Here is a 19,782-nt window from a genome sequence, read left to right on the forward strand (position 1 = left end):
TCAATACCTCTCCAGTTGGTGACAAGCATGGATCAGTCTCTGCCTTCCCAGGCTGTCCTCAGAATAGAGCTCAGTAAAGAAGACATGATATACCTGCTGCAAAAAGCATAGTAGATAGGTTCTTTTTTTGCAAAAGAACCACACTTCAAAAAGATGCCCAGGCTACAGGATAGCCTGTGTATATCTTCAGCACTGAGCATGTACATGTCTGTCCTTACCCTACTTCTCACCCATAGACCTGAAGAGTAACTGTAGAAGAGGTCAGAACCACAGCATCCTGAGCTAAGCAGAGAGACTAGAGGCTCCGTGCTCCATCCTAATCTGTTGTGCCAAAGACAAGATGCCCTCTGCTGTGGTTTCAGTGTGTCTCCTAAACTCCACATATTAGAAGCTTAATTAGTGGTACAGTGTGTTGAGAGGTGGGGTCTTTAAGACGTGACAAAGTCAGCTGCCCTCAGGAACTCAGCAGCTCTGGGTGTGTGCACGAGATCAAGCCAGTCGGCATTCTAGCAGGAAGCAGGCAGGTCCCTAGCAGCCCTCACCCCTAACTGAGGCGCTATTGATGGTGGATAGTTTCTAGGGGAGGGAGAGTTAGTGTTTCAAGGGTGTGGCCCCTGGTGGCTGGACCTTACTTCTCTGGATGGACCCACACTCAGGAGTATATGGTCAGCACCAATTGGACTTACTGGGTTATTAAAAGGAAAAAAAGAGGGTATGGAATTGGGAGGGGGTGGCAAGTTGAGTGAGTGGACCTGACAGGAGTTGGGGGTAAATAGAATCAAAATATATTTCATGACATTCTCAAAGTATAAAAATACAATGTTAAAAACAATTAACAATGTCGTTGGAGTTTTGCTCCCATCTATTCATGCGATTATCACAGAGTGGGTGAGCCATCCTGGAAGTGGATTTCTCACAAGGGGAGTAGGAAAGCCACTTCCTCTTTCTTCTCCCTCTATCGACCCTCTCACCTTCTGCCTTGGGCTGGCACAAGAAAGCCCTTGCCAGGCCATGGCGCCTTGGTGTCAGACTTCTAAGCCTCAGTGTTGATAAGAAAATTTCTTCTCTTTATAAATCTTATAGCAACACAAACTAGACAAAGAGAGCCCTCTGTACTTTGGCCCAGCGTTTCCAGTGACCAGGATGTTGTACAGGGGCAGGGGTGTGCTTCCCAGGATCTGTCAGCGGCATGCACATATTTCCTGCCTGCCCTAGGCGGCATTTCTGAGCCTAAGAGGACTGGCTGGCATGACTCTCATCTTTTCTGGCTGCCCATTTGGTGGGTAACCAATCAGTTTTTATGTGACTGGCTGCCTGGGAGTGTATTCTGTCTCAGAGAAGTCGGTGGGCAGTGAGCCTGCTTCACACGGGTATTATAATACCACTCCGTTTGGTGTCTGGATATTGAGTGAATTATGAGACATCTTGACACTTCTCATAATTGTGAGCATATGGACTCACAGGTACTCACACCAAGAGTCGGATTCAGTTACTTTGGTCATTAACACGGTTTATTATTGGCACACTTACCAGTAAAGCATACATAAAATACAGCTGTTTTATGACACACGGAGCCACTGTGTCTTTACATGTATAGAGGAACATATTAATATGCAAATGAAAAAATTAGTTCTCTTATAAAGCTTCACATAAATACACTGAACTTGCCCCAAAAGAAAAGTTCCCATGAGAGAACCAGGTGAAGGATTTACAAAATATTATACAAGAACTATAGCATGAAAAAAAAAACCAACCACCAACTCAGTTACAATTAAAAAAAGAAGAAATACAAAAAGTTTCAGATTTATTAAGCTTTCCACAAAATTAATGGATTACATGGCTTGAAAATATTTGGACCCACAGCGAGTTCACAAATGCATACACTTCCCAGGGTCCATTTGTCTCTGTGTACATAGTAAAATCTACCCATATATCTTTGAGGATTCCTTGTTTCAGTACTTGGCCTAAACTGAAACAACTCAGACTCAAGAACCAATTAGGGTCAGCTTGCCAGAAACTCACCTAGCTGTGTCTTCTTGGGCTCTTGCCACGTGGAAAACCAATGGAAAGTGAGGGGGGGGGGGAATACGTTTAAATTACTTTCCCAAAACAGATTTTCTTTTCTTTTTCTTTTTTTACTGAAACAAGAAACTCTCAAATGCAAGTCAAAAAGCAGAAAATATTTTACAATATTAAAAAGTCATCTCTAGTTGGGGGTCAGCATGTGACTGTGATCCTGAGCACGTTCGGACAGCGTGGCCTTCGGTAGGTGCGTGGACAGGAAGTTGAACACAAAGAGGGAGGGAAGACCATGCTAGGAGGTGCGATAGCCTCTGCTGCTGCCAATTACCGCCAGGGACAGTGTCTGTACTTGGTGTGAAGACCTCCAAGGAGAGGCCACGGAGGCTCATTTGAACAATCCTCTCAATTAAAAAAACGAAAAAAAAATCGCAAGAAAGAAAACCAGGTCGTTATGTTTAGAAATAGGTTTTTGCATGGAAACGTTTTGTTTGTGTGGGTTTAAATTTCACCTCTTTCCTCTCCTGATAGAGATTTGCGACTGGAATTCTACCCCACTGGGCCTATGGGACAGTGGAATCAGGCGCCGGGCAGGCCCATCTTACTGGGAAGCCTGGGGTGGGGGGTTTTCTGATTTGGTCTCTTGCGTGGCGGGAGGTTTACTGTTCCACGGGCTGTTGTTCCCCAGGGCAGGTGAATTGTTGAAGTCTTCCTCGTCGTCCATGCCGTTGGCCGCATCATACTGCGTGTTTTCTAATCTAGTGATTAGCCTTTCGTCCTCGTCCCCAAACTCACCTCCCATCAGAGTTGGCTCTCCTACCACCATCACATCCTGTGAACAGCAGCTGACATTATTACAGGGAAACCTTAGGGGAGAGAAGCTCAGCTTAAAACAACACCGGGAGGCGCTCGGGGGACCTAGGACAGACACACTTGTGTGCGCTGTACAACCGGGTCAAGTCTCAATGTCGGGGGGGCCGAGACGCAAATTGGATTTCTACAGGAAATAAACATAGCCTCCTGATGTGTAACAACCACGCGAGTTTATGTCCTTAGTGCGCAGCCTGACACCGGAGAACGAGCAATGCTAGCAATCTGCAGAAATAAAAAAATGGATTTTTCAAAATTAAAAAAATCCACGCTTGGAACTTGCTGACCCGGGGCACTTCTGAGTGGGCAATAGAACCTTTTTTGACAATACCTTTTTTTCAAAAATCGCCACTTTCACTGAGGGCTGGTGAGTGGCCCTGTCATCTTGCAGAGAGCTGGGACACACGGATACAGTAAGGTACCTTCCTACAATACCCACACAACTCATTCCGAATGGTATTCTCGGTCCCCAGGACGATACACATTTTAATTGAAGACAGAATCCCTCTCTTTTCTACTCTGCCAGGTCCTTTTATGCAGCCAATATCCTTGACATTCTGCTACTTAATTATGGTAATTAATTTAGGTAAAGTTTTCGATAAAAACAATGTTCACACTGATTTGACAATTTGCATAGCTAATTAAGTCATTAGCAAAAACCTGCTGATTGCCAACAAGCCCTGAATTTACCATCTGTTATTTCATGGTGCCTGTCACCTATCTCCACACAGGCAACCCTGCTACCAATCTGGGCAGTAAAGAGAACCAGTCCGTCCAGCTGGTCCCATAAAAGAAAGATGAAGAGTGAGCTAATTATAATTACACCGATGGAGCTGGCAGTCATTAGGGATGGGGACGAGCGAGAAGAATCTGAGTAATCACTCCTTTAAGTACAAATTGTCCTTCCATGCAAACAAGAAAGCTACCTACTGGAGCTGGGAGCTCCTGGAGAAGCCACAGCTGGAGCAGCCTGGGCCTTGGGTAGGGGCAGGGCTACACACAAGACACAGCTCCAGCGTCTTTGTTCAAAGGGGATTGATTATATAGGAATGTGACCCAGGTGTGGAGCAGGCTAGCTTTCTTCTGGGTAGGACCCAAGCAGCATTTTACTTAAAGGCTCAAGGCTTGAGGAGGGCATGTTACTCTCAGCCTCCAGGAAGCAACAAAAAGTTTTGCTAGGCCAGCAGCATTGGAGTGATGGGCGTGCGGCTCTTTGCAGCAAAGTTAATTCAGTAAAACGTTTGACCCCTGGGCATTTTTTTCTAAAACCTTGGGGAGCTTTGCCTAGCCTCTGGAAAAGGGAGCAACGTTCTCCGATACCATCTAGAACTATGAAGGTGTCCCTTGAACAAACCTTGTCTATTCCAGGATGGAAAACCCTGTTTTGATTATTCCTCCCCTGCATCCTTCTTTATTTGGATGAGATGATTTCCCACACTATGTTTTTTGACTAGTCATTCTTGTGAACTGGTAGGTTTTTTTTTTTTTTTTAAAAAAAGGAGAAATGGCCCAGGTGAAGTAAATACATGAAATGTGAACTTGGTACTCAGCAATAGAGGTACTGCTAAGGGTACTGGTCAGATACTGAACTGGGTGCTTCCAAGAGTGTTCGCTAGGCAACGATGAGCCAGAAGTTGACACTGGCATGTAAGGAGACTCATGAGGACTCTTAAGATGAGATGCAGAATAGGCACTGCCTTTCTGACTGGGAAGAAGGGCCCTGTGGTTTTAAATGGAATGTAGACACTGCACAGACAGGTGAACATTATTCAATTAGCAGAGGCTGGCTACCATTTCACTCATGGCAGTCCGAGGGTAAGAGTGACACTTAGGTAAAGGCAATTAGGAGGCTGTACTTATTATGATGAAGAACAAAAAAAGTGGCAGAAAGGACAGGAAGGGAAAGATTGGCAGAGCTCAGCGTGAGGATTAATGAACACACTTGGATGGACAGACGTGGGGGACATGCATTGCGTGTCGCCGGGCAGGAGAGGACCATAGAACCAACCATGTGGGTCTGTGTTAGTACTGTGATTCCAAAGCCATCGAGAGAAGCTGCAAGAATAAGGAGAAGCAAAGGAGGTCTGGGAAGCAGAGGGGAAATGGAAGAAGTGGCTGGTTTCAGCGTGTCTTTAGAAGGAAAGTCCCCAGCACTGCAGATGTGTTCTCTGCATTAGAAAATGACATCCATGCAAGAAAAAAAACCAATAGGCATGTAGTGGTTTGAGTATCTCCAGGGGGGGGCTCTAGCATAGGCTTGTAATATGTGGAGAACCCCACCTTATCCCCACACACCAGAAAAAGCTGGAAAAGATGCCCAGGTGTACGTGTTTGTAAATGCGCTGTGTTTCAGAGAACTGCTACATTGGCTTTGGTGGTTCTTCTAAAAGTATTCTTAATTAGAAGCATAACTCTGTGTGTGTGTGCATGTACGTGCACGCATGCACGTGTGCATGTGTGCTGTGCATGAGTGCATGTGGTTTAGTTGACCGACAGGTGACTAACGAATAAAAAGAACTTTAGACTTTCTATGCACATGGTGCTGGAGGCCATTTAGAGAGTTCTTTGAACTCTATTTGGTTTCTCTTTGGTTCCTTTCCCACCTTTACAGAAGTACAGTGCTGCTCTTCCCCAGCTGTCTCCGCTTGCTATTGTCACACAAAGTAAGAGGAGATAGGCTGTCCATTCCAGGTTGCTGCTAGCTAGGGGATGTGAAATGCAAGTCCCCACCCCCATGTCCTGGAAATCCCACTTCCGTGGTGAGAGTGACTTTCCTTCCCATGTCCAGCCTCTGTGACACACTGGGGGCCCAGGAATCCACCTGAGAGGAGCCCACATACCCTTGGTTCCCCCATGAGGCTGACCTCTGCTCCTGAGCTGGGAGCTTGGAGGTGCCACCAGCTTTTGCCCATTTCACACCTTCTCACTAATCCCCCGTGCAAGGACCACCAACCTCTGAGGAGGACTGGAAGTGACTCCTTTCAGGGCCCCTCAATGCTTCTCCTTAAATTGGCCAGAAGGGGTCACTGCTGTAGAATGACACAGGTCTCCATCCCTCCCAGGGTTGAGGCTGCAGTTCGGGATGGCTCCTAGCCCCTGCTCATGAAGTGAGAAGCAGAATCCAAGGGTTAAACCCTAGTCCTGGCCACACACACGCACACGCGCACACATACACGGTTGCTGCAGGATCTCTGCAGTTCATAGCTGCGGTCACTGGACCAGGCAGCTGATGCCTGCAGATCATTTCTAGTCCAACAATAAGATGATGTTGATTCAGTCAAAAGTGCTTAGAAAGATGTGGTCACTCTTGCTTAAAACCCATTGGACCTGAAGACACTTAAGAGTCTGTGCATGTTCTTAACTTGACTTTCTTCCTGCTTCTCCCAGTCATCTGGAATTTCTATTTCATGACAATACCTTAAAATGCATGGTACAGGAACACCGCTGGCATTCGTCTCTCTATTTAGTGATGCCTTGTGCACACAAAATCCACACTCGTGAGAACTACCCCAACGTATTTCTTGGTTTAGAGAATAGGAGGGTCGTGGAGTAGAAAAACTTACAGGCTTGCTAACGTAGAAATGATTCCACTCACACAGGTAGGCTAAAATATATAAGGTACACATTTACTCTCAACTTTTACATCATGGCAGACATCACTAAAGGATGGCCTCCCAAACACTCCCTGCCAGAATTCTTGTCTATGTGGTGTGCTCTGTGAGCCGGCATGAAAGAGGGAACTTCTTGGTCATGCCCAAGTTAAGAAGTGAGTTCTTTAATGACAGGGGCTCTTTGGCCTTGTTTTTAATTTTTTTTTCACCTCGGAGTTGTTAGTCCCCTGCATAGTGTCATATCCAATAGGGTCTTAGAGAATGCTTGAAGAGCTGACCTAAATTCCTTCAGTAGCCATACTTTTCAGCTGCAACGCCCTGGTTCCAGAATTCTCTGGAGCTCCTTTTCTTTGTTTGCTAGAGGATACTAACAAAAGTTAGTTTCCAAACCCAGGACTAGATGAATACACTGGCTGCGTATGTGGGCATTTTCAGTCCATTTTTTTTTAGATGGGAACATTTTCTCTATTCTCCAGTTCCGGTGTAACAGGAACAGGCACTCTTTGGTGCTTTAATAAGAAAACACAGATTTCACTCTGCCAACTTTTCCCCTCTGATCGTCAGGCATGGTGAGTGCAAAGGTCTATTCAGAAAATAAAGGACTGCTTGGAAACACATTGCATTACTTAAGCTTAATAATTCTTAGTGGTCTTAAAACTGAAATAACCTTTCAATACCTGGGGGCTGTTATTTCTACTATCCCCTTCTCTCTAATGCAGTGAACATGGAAACCACACACATGTTTGTGGAAGACAGGAAGAGTTCCAGAAACTCAAGGACTCCCTGAGCACTGGGATTATTTTGTCTAAAGAGAATGGACTGGTAAAAAGTTGGCCGAGGGGCAGATTAGAGAGGCACATTTGCAAGTGGGGAATTTCCAGACACAAGGTTGCTCTTATGGAAAGAGATGAAGCAGGATCAGGAAGAAGCTGGCGAGGACAGCAGCTAGAGAGCGAGTGAAAAGGGTAAGGACGCCACAACATGGAAAGGCGTGTACCTCCAAAGTCACAGAGTCAAGGAAGGGTCAAATGCCTGGTGACAGTCATGAGCATGGGCAGAGAACCCACAAAGAACCATGGCAAGTGGTGGCAGCAGGTGTTCATAAGACAGGAGTATGTGAAAGTGGTAGTCTAACACCGCAATGAGGATTTGGAGGCAGGAAAGGCCATGGTTCAGTTTGAGAAGAATCAACCAGGGATGAAGAAAGCCTTGCAGTCTACTCTCTTCGGACACTACCTTCAAGGCTCAGTTTCAAAGTTTCATCCAGCAGCCCTTGCAAGTGGCCTTTGTCCAGGCCCAGAAATGAAAGGAAGAGGTCAAGGGCCAAAGGAGGTAAGATCAAGCCAGGGGCTGGCTCTGTATGAGCTACGGATCCGCCCGACAGAAGTTTACTGAGCTACACTTTTAGTGGCTGCAAGCTAATTGCCTGGCTCTTAAATACGAGGGAGGCCCATGCTGGGAAGGCCCAGGCAAATTACAGTATGGGGCCGGAGCTCAGGGGACCAGTTTCCAGGGGCATATTGGGTCTCCAAGGCTGCAGTTGAGAGGCCTTAATATGCCACCAGGCATGCTGCTAAGTGATGCTTTAATTAAACCCTGAGTGCCATGTCTCCTGCCAGTGACTCTGATGGCTTTTTAATTCAGGTCCCATCACAGCACGGACTCTTAATATTCCCTCCTAATTCCTCGCTCGCAGGGGACGTTACCATGGTAAGATTCGTACCTCTTGTACCATCCCACCCCGTCCCTGCCGTGCTCCTCCTCCCGCCACCAAACTACTCAGAACCCTTCTTTCTTTTTCCTTTTTCTTTTTTTTTTTTAAGTTCGGAGAGGAATCCCAGCCCCCTGAGTTGGGTGAAGAGAAAGGAAGGCTTCAGGCCTAAGAGCAAAGAGAGACTTACAGGTACCTGACTGGACAGGCTCAGGCTCGCAGCCGGGGCCTTCTTCTTGCTGCCCGCACTGTTGGTGGTATTCCCAGCGCTGCTGTTCGAGGTGCTGCTGGTGGAGTTTTTTCTTTTTCTCCTTTTGGTTGTCGGTTGCCTTGTGGGTTCTGCTGTAATAGGGACAAGGGGAGAGGGTTGGGCTCCAGGGCAATAGTACGAGGCAACCCTAAGTATCGTGTCCTTCCCGTGGCGCTCTTTTCTCCCGTTTGAAAAGGGAGCTATTTAAAATTTCCCCCTTTTTGTGTAATCTAAAAATAACAATAAAAGAAAATGGTTGATTTGTTTCAAAATTTGTGGAACTCTTTTCTTCTGCACATAGTTATGGCATGATTTTTATTTAAATGCTTTGTCTATTTATGTATCTGTGACTCACTTATAGTACTGTAGGAGCAAGCTACAGGTACCATTTTCATAACTGAACTTTAAAATGATTTTTTTTACCAGTAGAAAAGTTAGGAACTAGTCTACTTTTTCTCTTTGTAACAAAGGAAGCAAGGACCTCAGAAGACTCAAGGTGTCAACGAAGTATTAACTCTAGACAGATGCTGGCAAAGTTATGTGCAACACTCGCCCCGTTGTACCCATGTCTCATGGCAACCCCTCTTTCTTACACCTTGATATCCTCGGTTGCCTCAGCCCTGGTGAGACCGGGGCTTTTCAGGTGTGTAGGAACACCCAATAGTTTGTACTCTGGTCTTTAATAAAGGCTATTTATTAACTTGAAGATTATTTGAAAGAATGTTTCAGTATGGTACAACAAGAAAATGAGGGAAACTAGACTTCTTCAAGAAAAGCATATTCAAGCCCGGCGATGTTGGCGCACGCCTTTAATCCCAGCACTCGGGAAGCAGAGGCAGGTGGATCTCTGCGAGTTCGAGACCAGCCTGGTCTACAGAGCTAGTTCCAGGACAGGCTCCAAAGCCACAGAGAAATCCTGTCTCGAAAAACCAAAAAAAAAAAAAAAAAAAAAAAAAAAAAAAAAACAAACACAAAGAATAACAGGCTNGCATATTCAAATAGTGAAAAATATTTGGGCCTTGAATAATGGGACAAACATGATCCATTGTGATGTGTGGTAGGGATTATTAATTTACTTGTGGTCTCTTTTTTTCTGTATTGAGATATGTCCAATGCAGTACCCTCCATATACACATCCATATACACATAATAAATATATCTTTAGAGGGTTTTTCATATTTATGCCCCAGATCATGATGGGATTACTCGTGGCAACCAACCCTTCCCGATGAATGTCTGATCATCCTAGTTTTCCTTTTGAGAGCCCTTCATCCCCAGAATATCTAAGAGCATGTTTACAAAGGTAGTGAAGAACAGGGCATACCTGGCGGTGCCACCATCCGCTGCCACTTCTGAAACAGGCAGGTCTTCAGGCAGTCTCTGGGACTGAGGTTGTAGGTTTTGTGTCTTGACATCAGTTCCTGCATTGGCTCCAGTATTACACACAACTGCAAGGAATTCAGAGTCACCGGTGTTCAGCTACTTGATCATATTAATTACAATAATAATTCTAACAGCTGGAATCCATTAGCCAGCTTAAGGGTTCTTTTTGCTTTTTTTTTTTTTTTTTTTTTTGCTGGTTTCGATTTTCTCTATGTAAGTTTGAAGGGAAAGACTTATAAGCCACACTTGAGTATACCCACTTAATGGAGTATCATTTATAACATGGTGTTACAGCTGAGTGTGATCACACACGCACATGCATGGACGCACGCACGCACACACACACACACACAAACACATATACACTCCTGTACAGACTTAAGGCTGGACACAGTTCTGTAATGAATTCAGCGGCTTCTCCCCGGGTAAAGGCAAAGCCCTCTTCCATGGAGTGCACTGCTCCGATTTCAGCTCTGGCTTCTGGCTGCTCTTCTTGTTTGTGTAACGGCACACTGTGCATGCCGGTGCTGGTTTACACGGGTTATCTGGTGGGGAGATGTATCTTTTAAACTTTGCAGAGCAAGCTGGTGCTTCTTGATGCCAGTTCTCATAAAAGTAGATAATGAACACTAGATGTGTTTTTACTCATATGCTCATTTTTATTTCTATTTCACCCGTGAAGATCGTGTACATGGCACAGGCCTGTAGCCACTCCATGTGGGGGAATTCACTCTGACTCTACATTTGCCACCTTGTCGCATCCTTTACTTAGCTTTTTAGCTTGACTTTGGTCCAAAACATTTGATGACAAAGATTGAATGAAACAAAAAGACAAAGTTAGCTAGGATGACCACAGACTCTTGGATTCCTTTGGTGGCAGGCATGTCAGGACACCACAGTACTGAGAGCACCGTACCTATTAGGACAAAGCCTGTGACTTGGAATGAACTATCCATAAGACTTGGGGGCTACAGTGATGCAAATATTAGCATATGCCTGCCCCTGTGCAAATCATGCTTGCCTTAGGGAAGGCATATGCTTTCCTCTGGCCTTTTCCCCTATCAACCCTCACCTGCAGCACATCCCCCTCGGAGGTGTTCTGCTCCCTGAGTCTTGTTACCTCCTCCTTCTGGCCAATGTCTGCCCCATCCTTGAAGATACAGAGAAGGCTGCTTGCTGTGCCCCCTACATCTCCCGGTGTAAGCTGCAGTGGTGTCCCTTTGAATCTCCCATTGCATCCAGCCTTTGCTGCCTCACAGACTTCCGCTGCCTTCGAAGTCTCCTTTCCACTGTGTTAGCGATTCTTGGAATGCGGACACTTTGCCTTTTACCTCCATGTCCCAGTTTTGGCTCCAAAGAACAGATGCATTTAAGGAGCAATTCTTCAAAAGACCACAAGACAGTTTCAGGCCCAGAGAGCAGTCTAAGGAATGCATCCATTAGAACACAGCCTTTCATGCCCAGTCCCTTCTCCTCACATAGTCTGCACGTGCGGCCCTGAATACGTGTTTTAAAACCCCTTACTTGCATAAGATTCTATAACTTACTCCTAGAGTTTCAGGTCCTCTGCCCCAGAGTCTGGGCTTCCCAAGGAAATCCTCTGCCATGTTTACAGTTAATGTCCAATTCCTTTCTCATTTCTTCTACCTTCCCAAGTTTTCCCCTAAGTCTAATCAGAATCAAGAAGAACATTACCTAGAAAGATTTCACTTGCTAATGACAGGTTTGCTAAATTCACTAACTTTTTGGGAAAAGGGAGGTTTGAAAAATTTTAATATTTATTTTTATTAATTTAATATACATTAGGGTTTTGCCTGCATGTAATTCTGTATGAGGGTGTCAGATACCCAAGAATTGGAGTTACAGACAGTTGTGAACTGCCATGTGGGTGCTGGGAATTGAACCTGGGTACTTTGGAAAAGCAGCCAATGCTCTTAACTGCTGAGCCATCTCTCCAGCCCCAAGAGAGGAGATTTTGAAGCCTGAGCAACGCACATACTATGTCTAGCACAGAAATGACAAACCCTTCCTCCTGGCTCTTGAATGACCACCATTATAGATCCCAGAAGTAATATGGATTTGCTTGTTAGATCTTCATTCTGCAGACCTTCATACTTAATTTAGGCCCCCTTTGAAATCTAAAATGCCAGAAAAGAGCAGTCATCAAAAGGGACAGGACTCTCTTGCACTCAGCTCTTTAGTCCAACATGGTGAGGGCTCTGTGTGTGCCTTTTCCTATGCAGAACACCGCTGGGACAGATGCCACAATGGTCTCTACTGACAGATCTGAGAACCAATCACCCCTCAGAGCAGAGCCAGGTCACATTCAGGCAGACTCCAAGACATTTAGAGCCATGATTATGGCAAGAGAGTCAGAGAAATCCCAGAGAGTAGGAAGCAGTTTTTATAAATAAAAGGTAATAAAAGGGAAATATTTTCAGATCACTTCTTTCCATTCATCTCTTTCGGCTGTCCATGCAGTCATGACGACTGTGAAAGTCCAGGTGAGCGGAACACGCCGGGAAGTCTCAGTACGGGCTCTGACTGTCATCAGGTGTCTGTCCTTGCCACGCGGCTAAACAGCTCTGCAGAACACACACCCGCCCTGTACTGTGAGAGCCTGAGCTAAAGTGTCTCTCACACAAGCTTCAGTGCTGCAAGTGTGGTGACATGCCTGTTAGGAAGCACAGCACGGACAGCAAACGCCACACCTCATCTCTTGACATCAACACACATTCATTGAGCTTCGCACTAGGCTTTTGTGTTGGGGACACAAAGAATGAGAATTACCTTCTGCCCTTCAGGAACACATTGTCCCCTTAGAAATGATTTAAACAGCTTAAGAAATCTACCCTGGGCTCACAGTTCAAGTGTCCCATGAAATCACCTCCTTTTGACAAAACTATTTTTCATTACATGACAGGCCGGATGACAAAGACGACCTGCTTGGACCCAGGAAGAACTACTAGCATCCAGCAGGGTATGGGGTGGGAGAGCTACACTCACAGAACCGTGAACTCATGTTCTTTTACCCTGCCTCTCCTCTCTGGATATTGGGATTTTTTTTTCCCAGAAGCTAATCCTTAGAAAATTTCTCTCTTCCACTTTAATGGGAAAATATCTTTCTATCATAGTAACCCATCCCAAAAGAGCATGTATCTTTTGCATGCTAATCAAGAATCCGCACAGTGGAGAGGTCCTGGGCTGGAAAGGCAGGTCCACCCCTTTATTCATGTATGTAGATAAGGCATCAAGTCTGCTGTGCTGATGCAGAGGCTTTGCAGGGCTGTGTGCTGTAGGTGGCAGAACTATCTCAGATAAGAGCCGGTCTCCTAAGCAGTGAGGCATCACATCCTGTCAGCAAAAAGCCCCACAACTGTTACAACATAAAATAAGGAAGAGGGATGGGGACGGAGGTTTCTGTTGGACCTAACCAGTTCTTGGAGTTACAATCCATGCTCTTTCTGATGTTTTAGAACATCTTGAGAATGCTGCTTGGAAGTTGTTGAATCCATCATAGTTCCACCCACTGATTCGAGCTGAGCATTCTTCTTTTTATAAGTATGAGCCAGACCACATGGCTTGTTTTTCCTATGCTGCATGCATGCAGACATGCACATGTGCATGCATGCACACACACGTGAATGGATTGAACTCAACATAATAATACACGATCATTGATTTGGAAGAATAGTTTTATAGCGAAATTACACCTGCTCCCAAGTTCCCAGTGTGTAAAAAGAAAGGTAACAGCCAACATGTCTGTAGCAACATCTGCAGCAGTATGCATGCAGGGCTGTAGTTTAAGTTTTCATTCTACAGTGGTACTGGACAGTATCTTTTGGAATCTCGGGCTGCTGTGGAAAGGGTAGGAGCAGCAAGGCTCAAGAGGAGACTGGGCCTTGAATATATGTGAATATGAAACCTTTCAAGATGTGTGGCTGCCTAGGTCAGTTAGCACCCTAGATAAGGTCACTGTCTATCTTCAAAAGGTTTAAAGGATGCCACTTGACAGATTTCGAGAGAGGGTAGGCTAGGCTTGCTCTGCATGCTTCTATTCTGACTTCGTGGGGTCCTGACATGGGGATTTGCTGAGTGAACAGATGCATGGATGGATGGGCCACGCAGTGAAGCCAGATTAACAGCAAAGAGTCATTTGTCAGTAGAAGACAAATCAGGCACAGTCCTGTGGGCTTAGAAGTGATCAATCTAGTCATCCAATAAATGACTGATTGCTCCTTCAGTGCAGAACGCCGGACCCAGATGCACGTGTCTATGCAGGCTGGGCAGGGAGCATCTGGGTGATTCTCAAGATTCCTGCAATTTCATATTAGCAGAGAGCCTAGCAAATGTCGATAGCATGCTTCTTTTTCATCTAATAATTTTCCCGGAGGATTCTGATTATTCAGCTGCACATTCGCCCTCGTCTGCAGAGTTGAAGAAATAAGTGGCACTTGTCAGTGTTGGCCTTGAACTACAACGAAGCTGCCGTCCTGGAGTCAGTATGTGGTTGCTACTATCTGCCACCAGCATTTCAATCTTATCCTTTTGTAAACATGTATATTTGGGCTATGTGTGTGTGTGTGTGTGTATACACAGTGTGTGTGTGTGTCTGTGGGTGAGTGCAGGTGTAATTTGTGCTGCACTATGGCCCATCTGTAGACATCGGAGGACAACCTCAGGTTTAAGTTCTCCCCTCCCATTTTTATTTGAAGCATGATCTCTCTCTGCATTGTTGGCTGCTGCCTATGACATGCCAGTTGGTTCGTGAGCTCGTCTCCCATTTCGTCATAAGAGCACTGGACTTCAATTAATTAATTAATTTCTGTGTGCGCCTGTGTTTGTGTTGTGAGCACTGTACTCGTGCGGCCATCAGAAAACAGCTTGTTTGGTTGGTTATCTCTTTTTGTCAGCTGGGTCAGTAGCAAGCAACTTTGCCCATTAACTTATCTCACTGGCCCCATACTGAGTTTTTCTTTTTAATGTGAGTGTTGGGGATCAAACTCAAGTCCTTCCATTTGTATGGCAAGTGAGTTACCCACTGAGCCAGCACCCTAGCTTCTATCCACTTCTTATATCCAGGTCATTGCAAGGATACAAGGATGCTAGGTGGATAACTTATTCAGGCTTCCGCTTAGACTGTTTTCTTATATAGAAACCTTCCCCTCTTCTTTCTAGTCATCAGAAAAAGATGTGGCGAAACTATGTTCTATGTGCCCTATCTGGCCACTCTTTACAGCTCTCGTGTACTGTAACAAAGAGTGTGCACTGTAACAAAGAGGACCAGTAGGACCAGATCCATATGATGCACAGACCCAAAACCGTGTACTATCCTGCCATTCCGAGGAAGTTTGTTGGTCCTTGTTCAGAACAGCACTATCCTAAGGAGGAAGATTACAAATGGCTTGTCATGTCTCCATGACAGTGCAGGAGCAGAAACAGATCACCGCCCAATCCACTGCTCCTTTCATTGAGAATGATTTGCTTTTAAAAAACAACACAGTCTGATGAACTAGATAAGGCACTTAGTAGCCTAGTTGATTTGTGATGAAAAACCCTCTTTATCTTGCAATGCCCCTGTAGGGCTTTGCTGTTGCGCCTAGCTCTGCTCGGAAAAGCTACACATGACGCCCAGCAGTCTAAGCCTCTAATGTCATTGAAGGTCCAACTCAAACCCCACCCTGACTCTGAGCAACCTCACTGCAAGCATCTCCTTTGCCCCGTGACGCTTACCATTATTATTTTCTATAATTCCAGCACTTCTATTGGCATTGGGATTTTTTTTTCCTTGTGGAGTTGGTCACGTCCTTCTCTATGGCAGGGTATGCTTTACTTTTCTTCTTATTTAACATGGTAATAGGTATATTCAAATATTTGTTGAGTCATCATGTGGTAATAGCTACGGAGCACCTGGTCTAAGTCTCTCCCTGGTGTACGGACCTAGCTCATGCTAATTTTATCATTAACCTTCACCACCTCTTGGCCCACTTTTACAGGTGAGGGAGTTCGACCCAGAGCCAGTAAGTCATCCAGAGCTGATAATGAAGGCTGTGGCTATTTTAATGCTGCTAAGGTGACAGGGCTTTCTGAAGGGCAGGAGAAAGGTTTGGTTGAGTTTGCCTGGCTCCATCACTGCTCTCCTAACTCCTAACTGCTCTTCTGTTTCCCTGTGGGAACACGGACATGAGTTGCTTAAACTGCTGGAAAGACGCAGACCCCAAAGTCTTTCATCAGCCCTCCCTAGCTTTTTCCATGTGGCATGAATCTGTATACAGAGGAGAGACATTGGGACGGAATCAGGCATTAGACCCAAATTGGTGTAGGTCAAATCTCCCACACCTGCCATTAGCGAACTGCGCGTTCTTACCTGAGGTCTTTAGACTGCTTTATTCCGTTTCCTGGTCTGCAAATGGGAATACAGGGCACTACTCATGTTAGATGGCTTGAAAGACCTAGGGCAAGCTCTTGTTGCAGAGTCAGGGACAAATCAAGTACTCAAAAGGTGGATGCTGGTGTTATGAAGATTTCTTTGCACATCCCCTTTGAGGCAGGGGGATGATATACACCACGGCTGGTAAGCAAGCTATTCTGTGATGCTAATCACATGATCTCTCTGGGACTTAGAGGGTCCTTGTGTATAAACCTCTAGGGTTTATACATTAATCGGGTACTTGACATTTTATTAACCAAGGTCTGAAAACCACCCTTGTGGAGACTTCAGCCATAGATACAGAAGGTTGACTCCAGAAGCCACAGTTCTTTTTCCCAGTCTCTCATTCCCCTGTCTAAATCGGAACTAGATAGATCTATTAAGAAGGTGCAGGGAGTCATTAAAGAATATTCTTCAACAAGTTGCTCCTAATTGTGAAACACACTATTTAAGAGCACATTAGAAAAAGATAATGCGCGGAATTTAAAGGAAGAAAGAGACAGAAACAAAGCTGAGAAAAATCAAACAGTTGCCCACCAGCTGCAGAAGCAAATGAGTCCCCGTCCCTGGTCCCCACACCCACTCTGCCCAGAAAGGAGAAACAGCCAGCAGAGGAAATAACTTCGCCTTCCAAGCTCTGCAATTCCGAACATCAGATTATGATTTGAGTTTATTTCCTGATAGGATTAAAGGTAGATTGGTTGTCAAATTCAAAATATCCTCCTTTTTATCTGAAGCTTCAACCAGGAGAGCCTTTGCCTTTTTTCAATTGTTTTTTCAATTGATTATTCATGCAAGTTATCTTATCCAATGGGCCCTTCAGAGTGGGGGCCGGTGCTATTAGGGAGAGGAGGTTGTAGTAGTGGCTGCTTCACTAGACAGCTGCCATTCTGGTCTTAAAGGGACCATTTTTTTTCCTCCCCAAAGCCAGCAGACTGAATATTTCAATATCTATTCTTGATCTCACTCTGAAGACTGCTGTCTCTTGACCACTGAGGCTACTGATGGAACCTCCAGTTCACCCAGAGGAGGTGTGGTCTGGCTGCTTTGCCCCTGGAGATCTTGCATCTCTTAGACCCACAAAGCATGTGGGGGAATGGGAGGGAGAATCAAGATGGTCTTTCTAACCCTTCCCATGGTCATAACTTATCTGTGGCATCTTTTGGCATGGACCTTCCCTCTGCAGTGTTTGGATTGTCCTCTCTTCCAGCCCTGCATCATGGAGGCAGATCCTGGGTCTCATTTCCCAAGGTACTTCAAACAAGGTTTGGTCTATTGGAGACGACGTGAGGTATATTCCTAGGACTGTGGGTCTAAATTATGCAGACCCTGAGCCTACTACTACAGAGATATATTCTCTCAGGTCTTGAGGAGACTGGATGTCTGGAGGCAAGCGGTAAGCAGGGCCATTTGCTATTCTGAACACTGACAAGGACCCTTGTGCTTTTGCGATGTTGATGGCTCCAGCAACTTTGGTGTTCCTGTTACCTTCCCAGTCTCTACCCTGCTCGCTCCATGTGCCCTCTCACTCTATGTGACTCTGTGCCAGCTCCTAGTGTTAGCAGGACACCAGTCACTGGGTTGAGGGCACACCTGAAATCTATGTTGAGATCCTTTAATCACACCTGCAAAGATCCCGTTTCCAGGATCACGTGCCAAAATTCCAGGTGAACTTGAAAATTTGAAAGCCTCTAAAAAAAAATGAATGCAAGTGAACATGCTATCTGAAGTACAGGTCACATCTGCAGCAGCTCCCAGCACCCAGGACCATGACCTGTATGTCCAGCCTCTATTAGGCAGCCTGACAACAGCTCTGCCTGCCTTTGAGCCTGTAGCCCAGGAGTCACCTTGGCTCACCTTTCTCTGGCTGCTTCTTTAAGCTAGTATTTTTACAATCAACCCTCCATATAAAACCTCAGTAGTAAACTGGCCATTATAAATTTCCATTTTTCCTGGGTGGACCTTGCTTCACCTGTACGGTTTATAAGACATTTTGCAATCTGCAAAAGAGTGAAGGATGACTTTGTGGGTGTTTGGAGCCTCACGCATCTGCATTGCTTTGGGCTTAAATTCTCGCACCTAACAAATGGGTGACCTTGAGGAAAGTCCCAAGGCTCTTGGTGTTGGGGTTTCTGCACGGTCAAAGTTGGTCGAGCACTAGCACCTCACCAACTAGATACGAAAAGAAGCAACAATGAACTTAACCAAGTCCTAGCATACGGAAAGGGCTTCGCATGCTTATTGTGACTGAAGAATAACAATATCAGTATGCCCTTGGTGTCACAGAGTACCGTTCAAACATGTCAGGACATACCTGTTACATGTAAACGTGTGTATGTTCATATGAATGTGTATATTCACACCCACACACGCATGCACGTGTGTGCACACGCACACCCTGAAAGTTAGATTTCAATGGTAGAATGGATTGCCCATGTGTTCACATGTTCTGACGTCATCTAGCTGCTCAAGCAGCATCTGGGTTCTCAGCCTGGTGTCTAGATGTTTCCCAAAGGAAGAAGAAAACCCTGTTCTCTCTATCATCAACAGCACTGTCTGTGTCTAGCTGGACATGAGCAACTTTTAGGCGCAATTAAGCAGTTCTTGATCAGGTGCTGGGTTCCTGCCGAACCAGGGGTCTGAAAAGGAAAGCTAGCTCTGGTGGACAATCACTCGTGTGCTGTCTCTGGGTTAGGGTTCTAAAGGGAAACAGACCCAGGCTGTATGGGTGTGCAGATGTGGTCGTGAGACTGAATGCTTTCTTCTCTGGGAATCCGTAGTTCTCGTTCCTAATGTCTCAGTGACTGAGGCTCATTCACCTAATAGAGGGTAGTCTGCTTTACTTAAAGTTAGCTGATCCTGGAGAAACCACATTTACAAAATAGCAACACCAGCAGCCTGGCTGAGATGACATACGACGTTCACAGGACGGCACTGTGGCAGACCCCTTTACTATAATGTGAAAAACTAGACAACTGACCTGTGTTCTTGTCTTTGATTAGATTTTTCTCTTATATCTCTGAGCACTAAGCAATCTGTTCACCGAGGGGAGTGGATTAACACTTGCGCATGACCATGACATGATGTCAAAGAAAAGCAAATGAGGAGTTCACCATCAAGTGGTCCAGACTCATACCATCCTCTTCACAACTCAGCCTAGATCCACACTGTCCTCTTCACAACTCAGCCTAGATCCACACCGTCCTCTTCACAACTCAGCCTAGATCCACACCGTCCTCTTCACAACTCAGCCTAGATCCACACCATCCTCTTCACAACCCAAGTGACTCAAGCTAATCCAGCATGCATCTCAAGAGATCCTCTAGGCTCTCTGTGTGCTCGGAAAGGGAAAGTGGAGGAGCCATGCTAGGAACCTGATGGTGACCACAGAGGACTCAGTTTCTCCAACAGGCTTTGTGTTAGAGGGAAACAAAGGTGGGCAGCAGCATTTCCAAATGGGCTGCTGTGGTGGCTTGGGTGAAAAATGTTCCCCATAGTCTTGGTCACT

The 19,782-nt window shown here is 45.5% G+C and overlaps 1 protein-coding gene across 10 annotated transcripts in view; it reads right to left on the minus strand.

Moving 5' to 3' along the window:
- Nucleotides 1-1,968: 1,968 nt before the first annotated feature.
- The window catches only part of Ldb2 (LIM domain binding 2), a 340,598-nt gene continuing 322,784 nt past the window's right edge, over nucleotides 1,969-19,782 (minus strand). The window contains exons 6-9 of one of the 10 annotated variants that reach the window (XM_050150097.1): nucleotides 9,786-9,909; nucleotides 8,402-8,553; nucleotides 5,843-5,985; nucleotides 2,713-3,114 (exon numbers count right to left, since the gene is read on the minus strand). In XM_050150097.1, the coding sequence (XP_050006054.1) occupies nucleotides 5,881-5,985; nucleotides 8,402-8,553; nucleotides 9,786-9,909 (381 nt within the window). In that variant the 3' untranslated portion in view covers nucleotides 2,713-3,114; nucleotides 5,843-5,880. Of the gene's footprint in view, nucleotides 3,115-4,384; nucleotides 5,986-8,401; nucleotides 8,554-9,785; nucleotides 9,910-19,782 lie in introns of those variants that run through there. The other 9 variants (XM_050150098.1, XM_050150096.1, XM_050150094.1 and 6 more) reach the window with 9 other exon arrangements.

The sequence above is a fragment of the Alexandromys fortis genome, unplaced genomic scaffold, assembly GCF_014885135.2.
Source record: "Alexandromys fortis isolate MF-2015 unplaced genomic scaffold, M_Fortis_MF-2015_v1.1 scaffold_0, whole genome shotgun sequence".
NCBI lineage: Eukaryota > Metazoa > Chordata > Mammalia > Rodentia > Cricetidae > Alexandromys > Alexandromys fortis.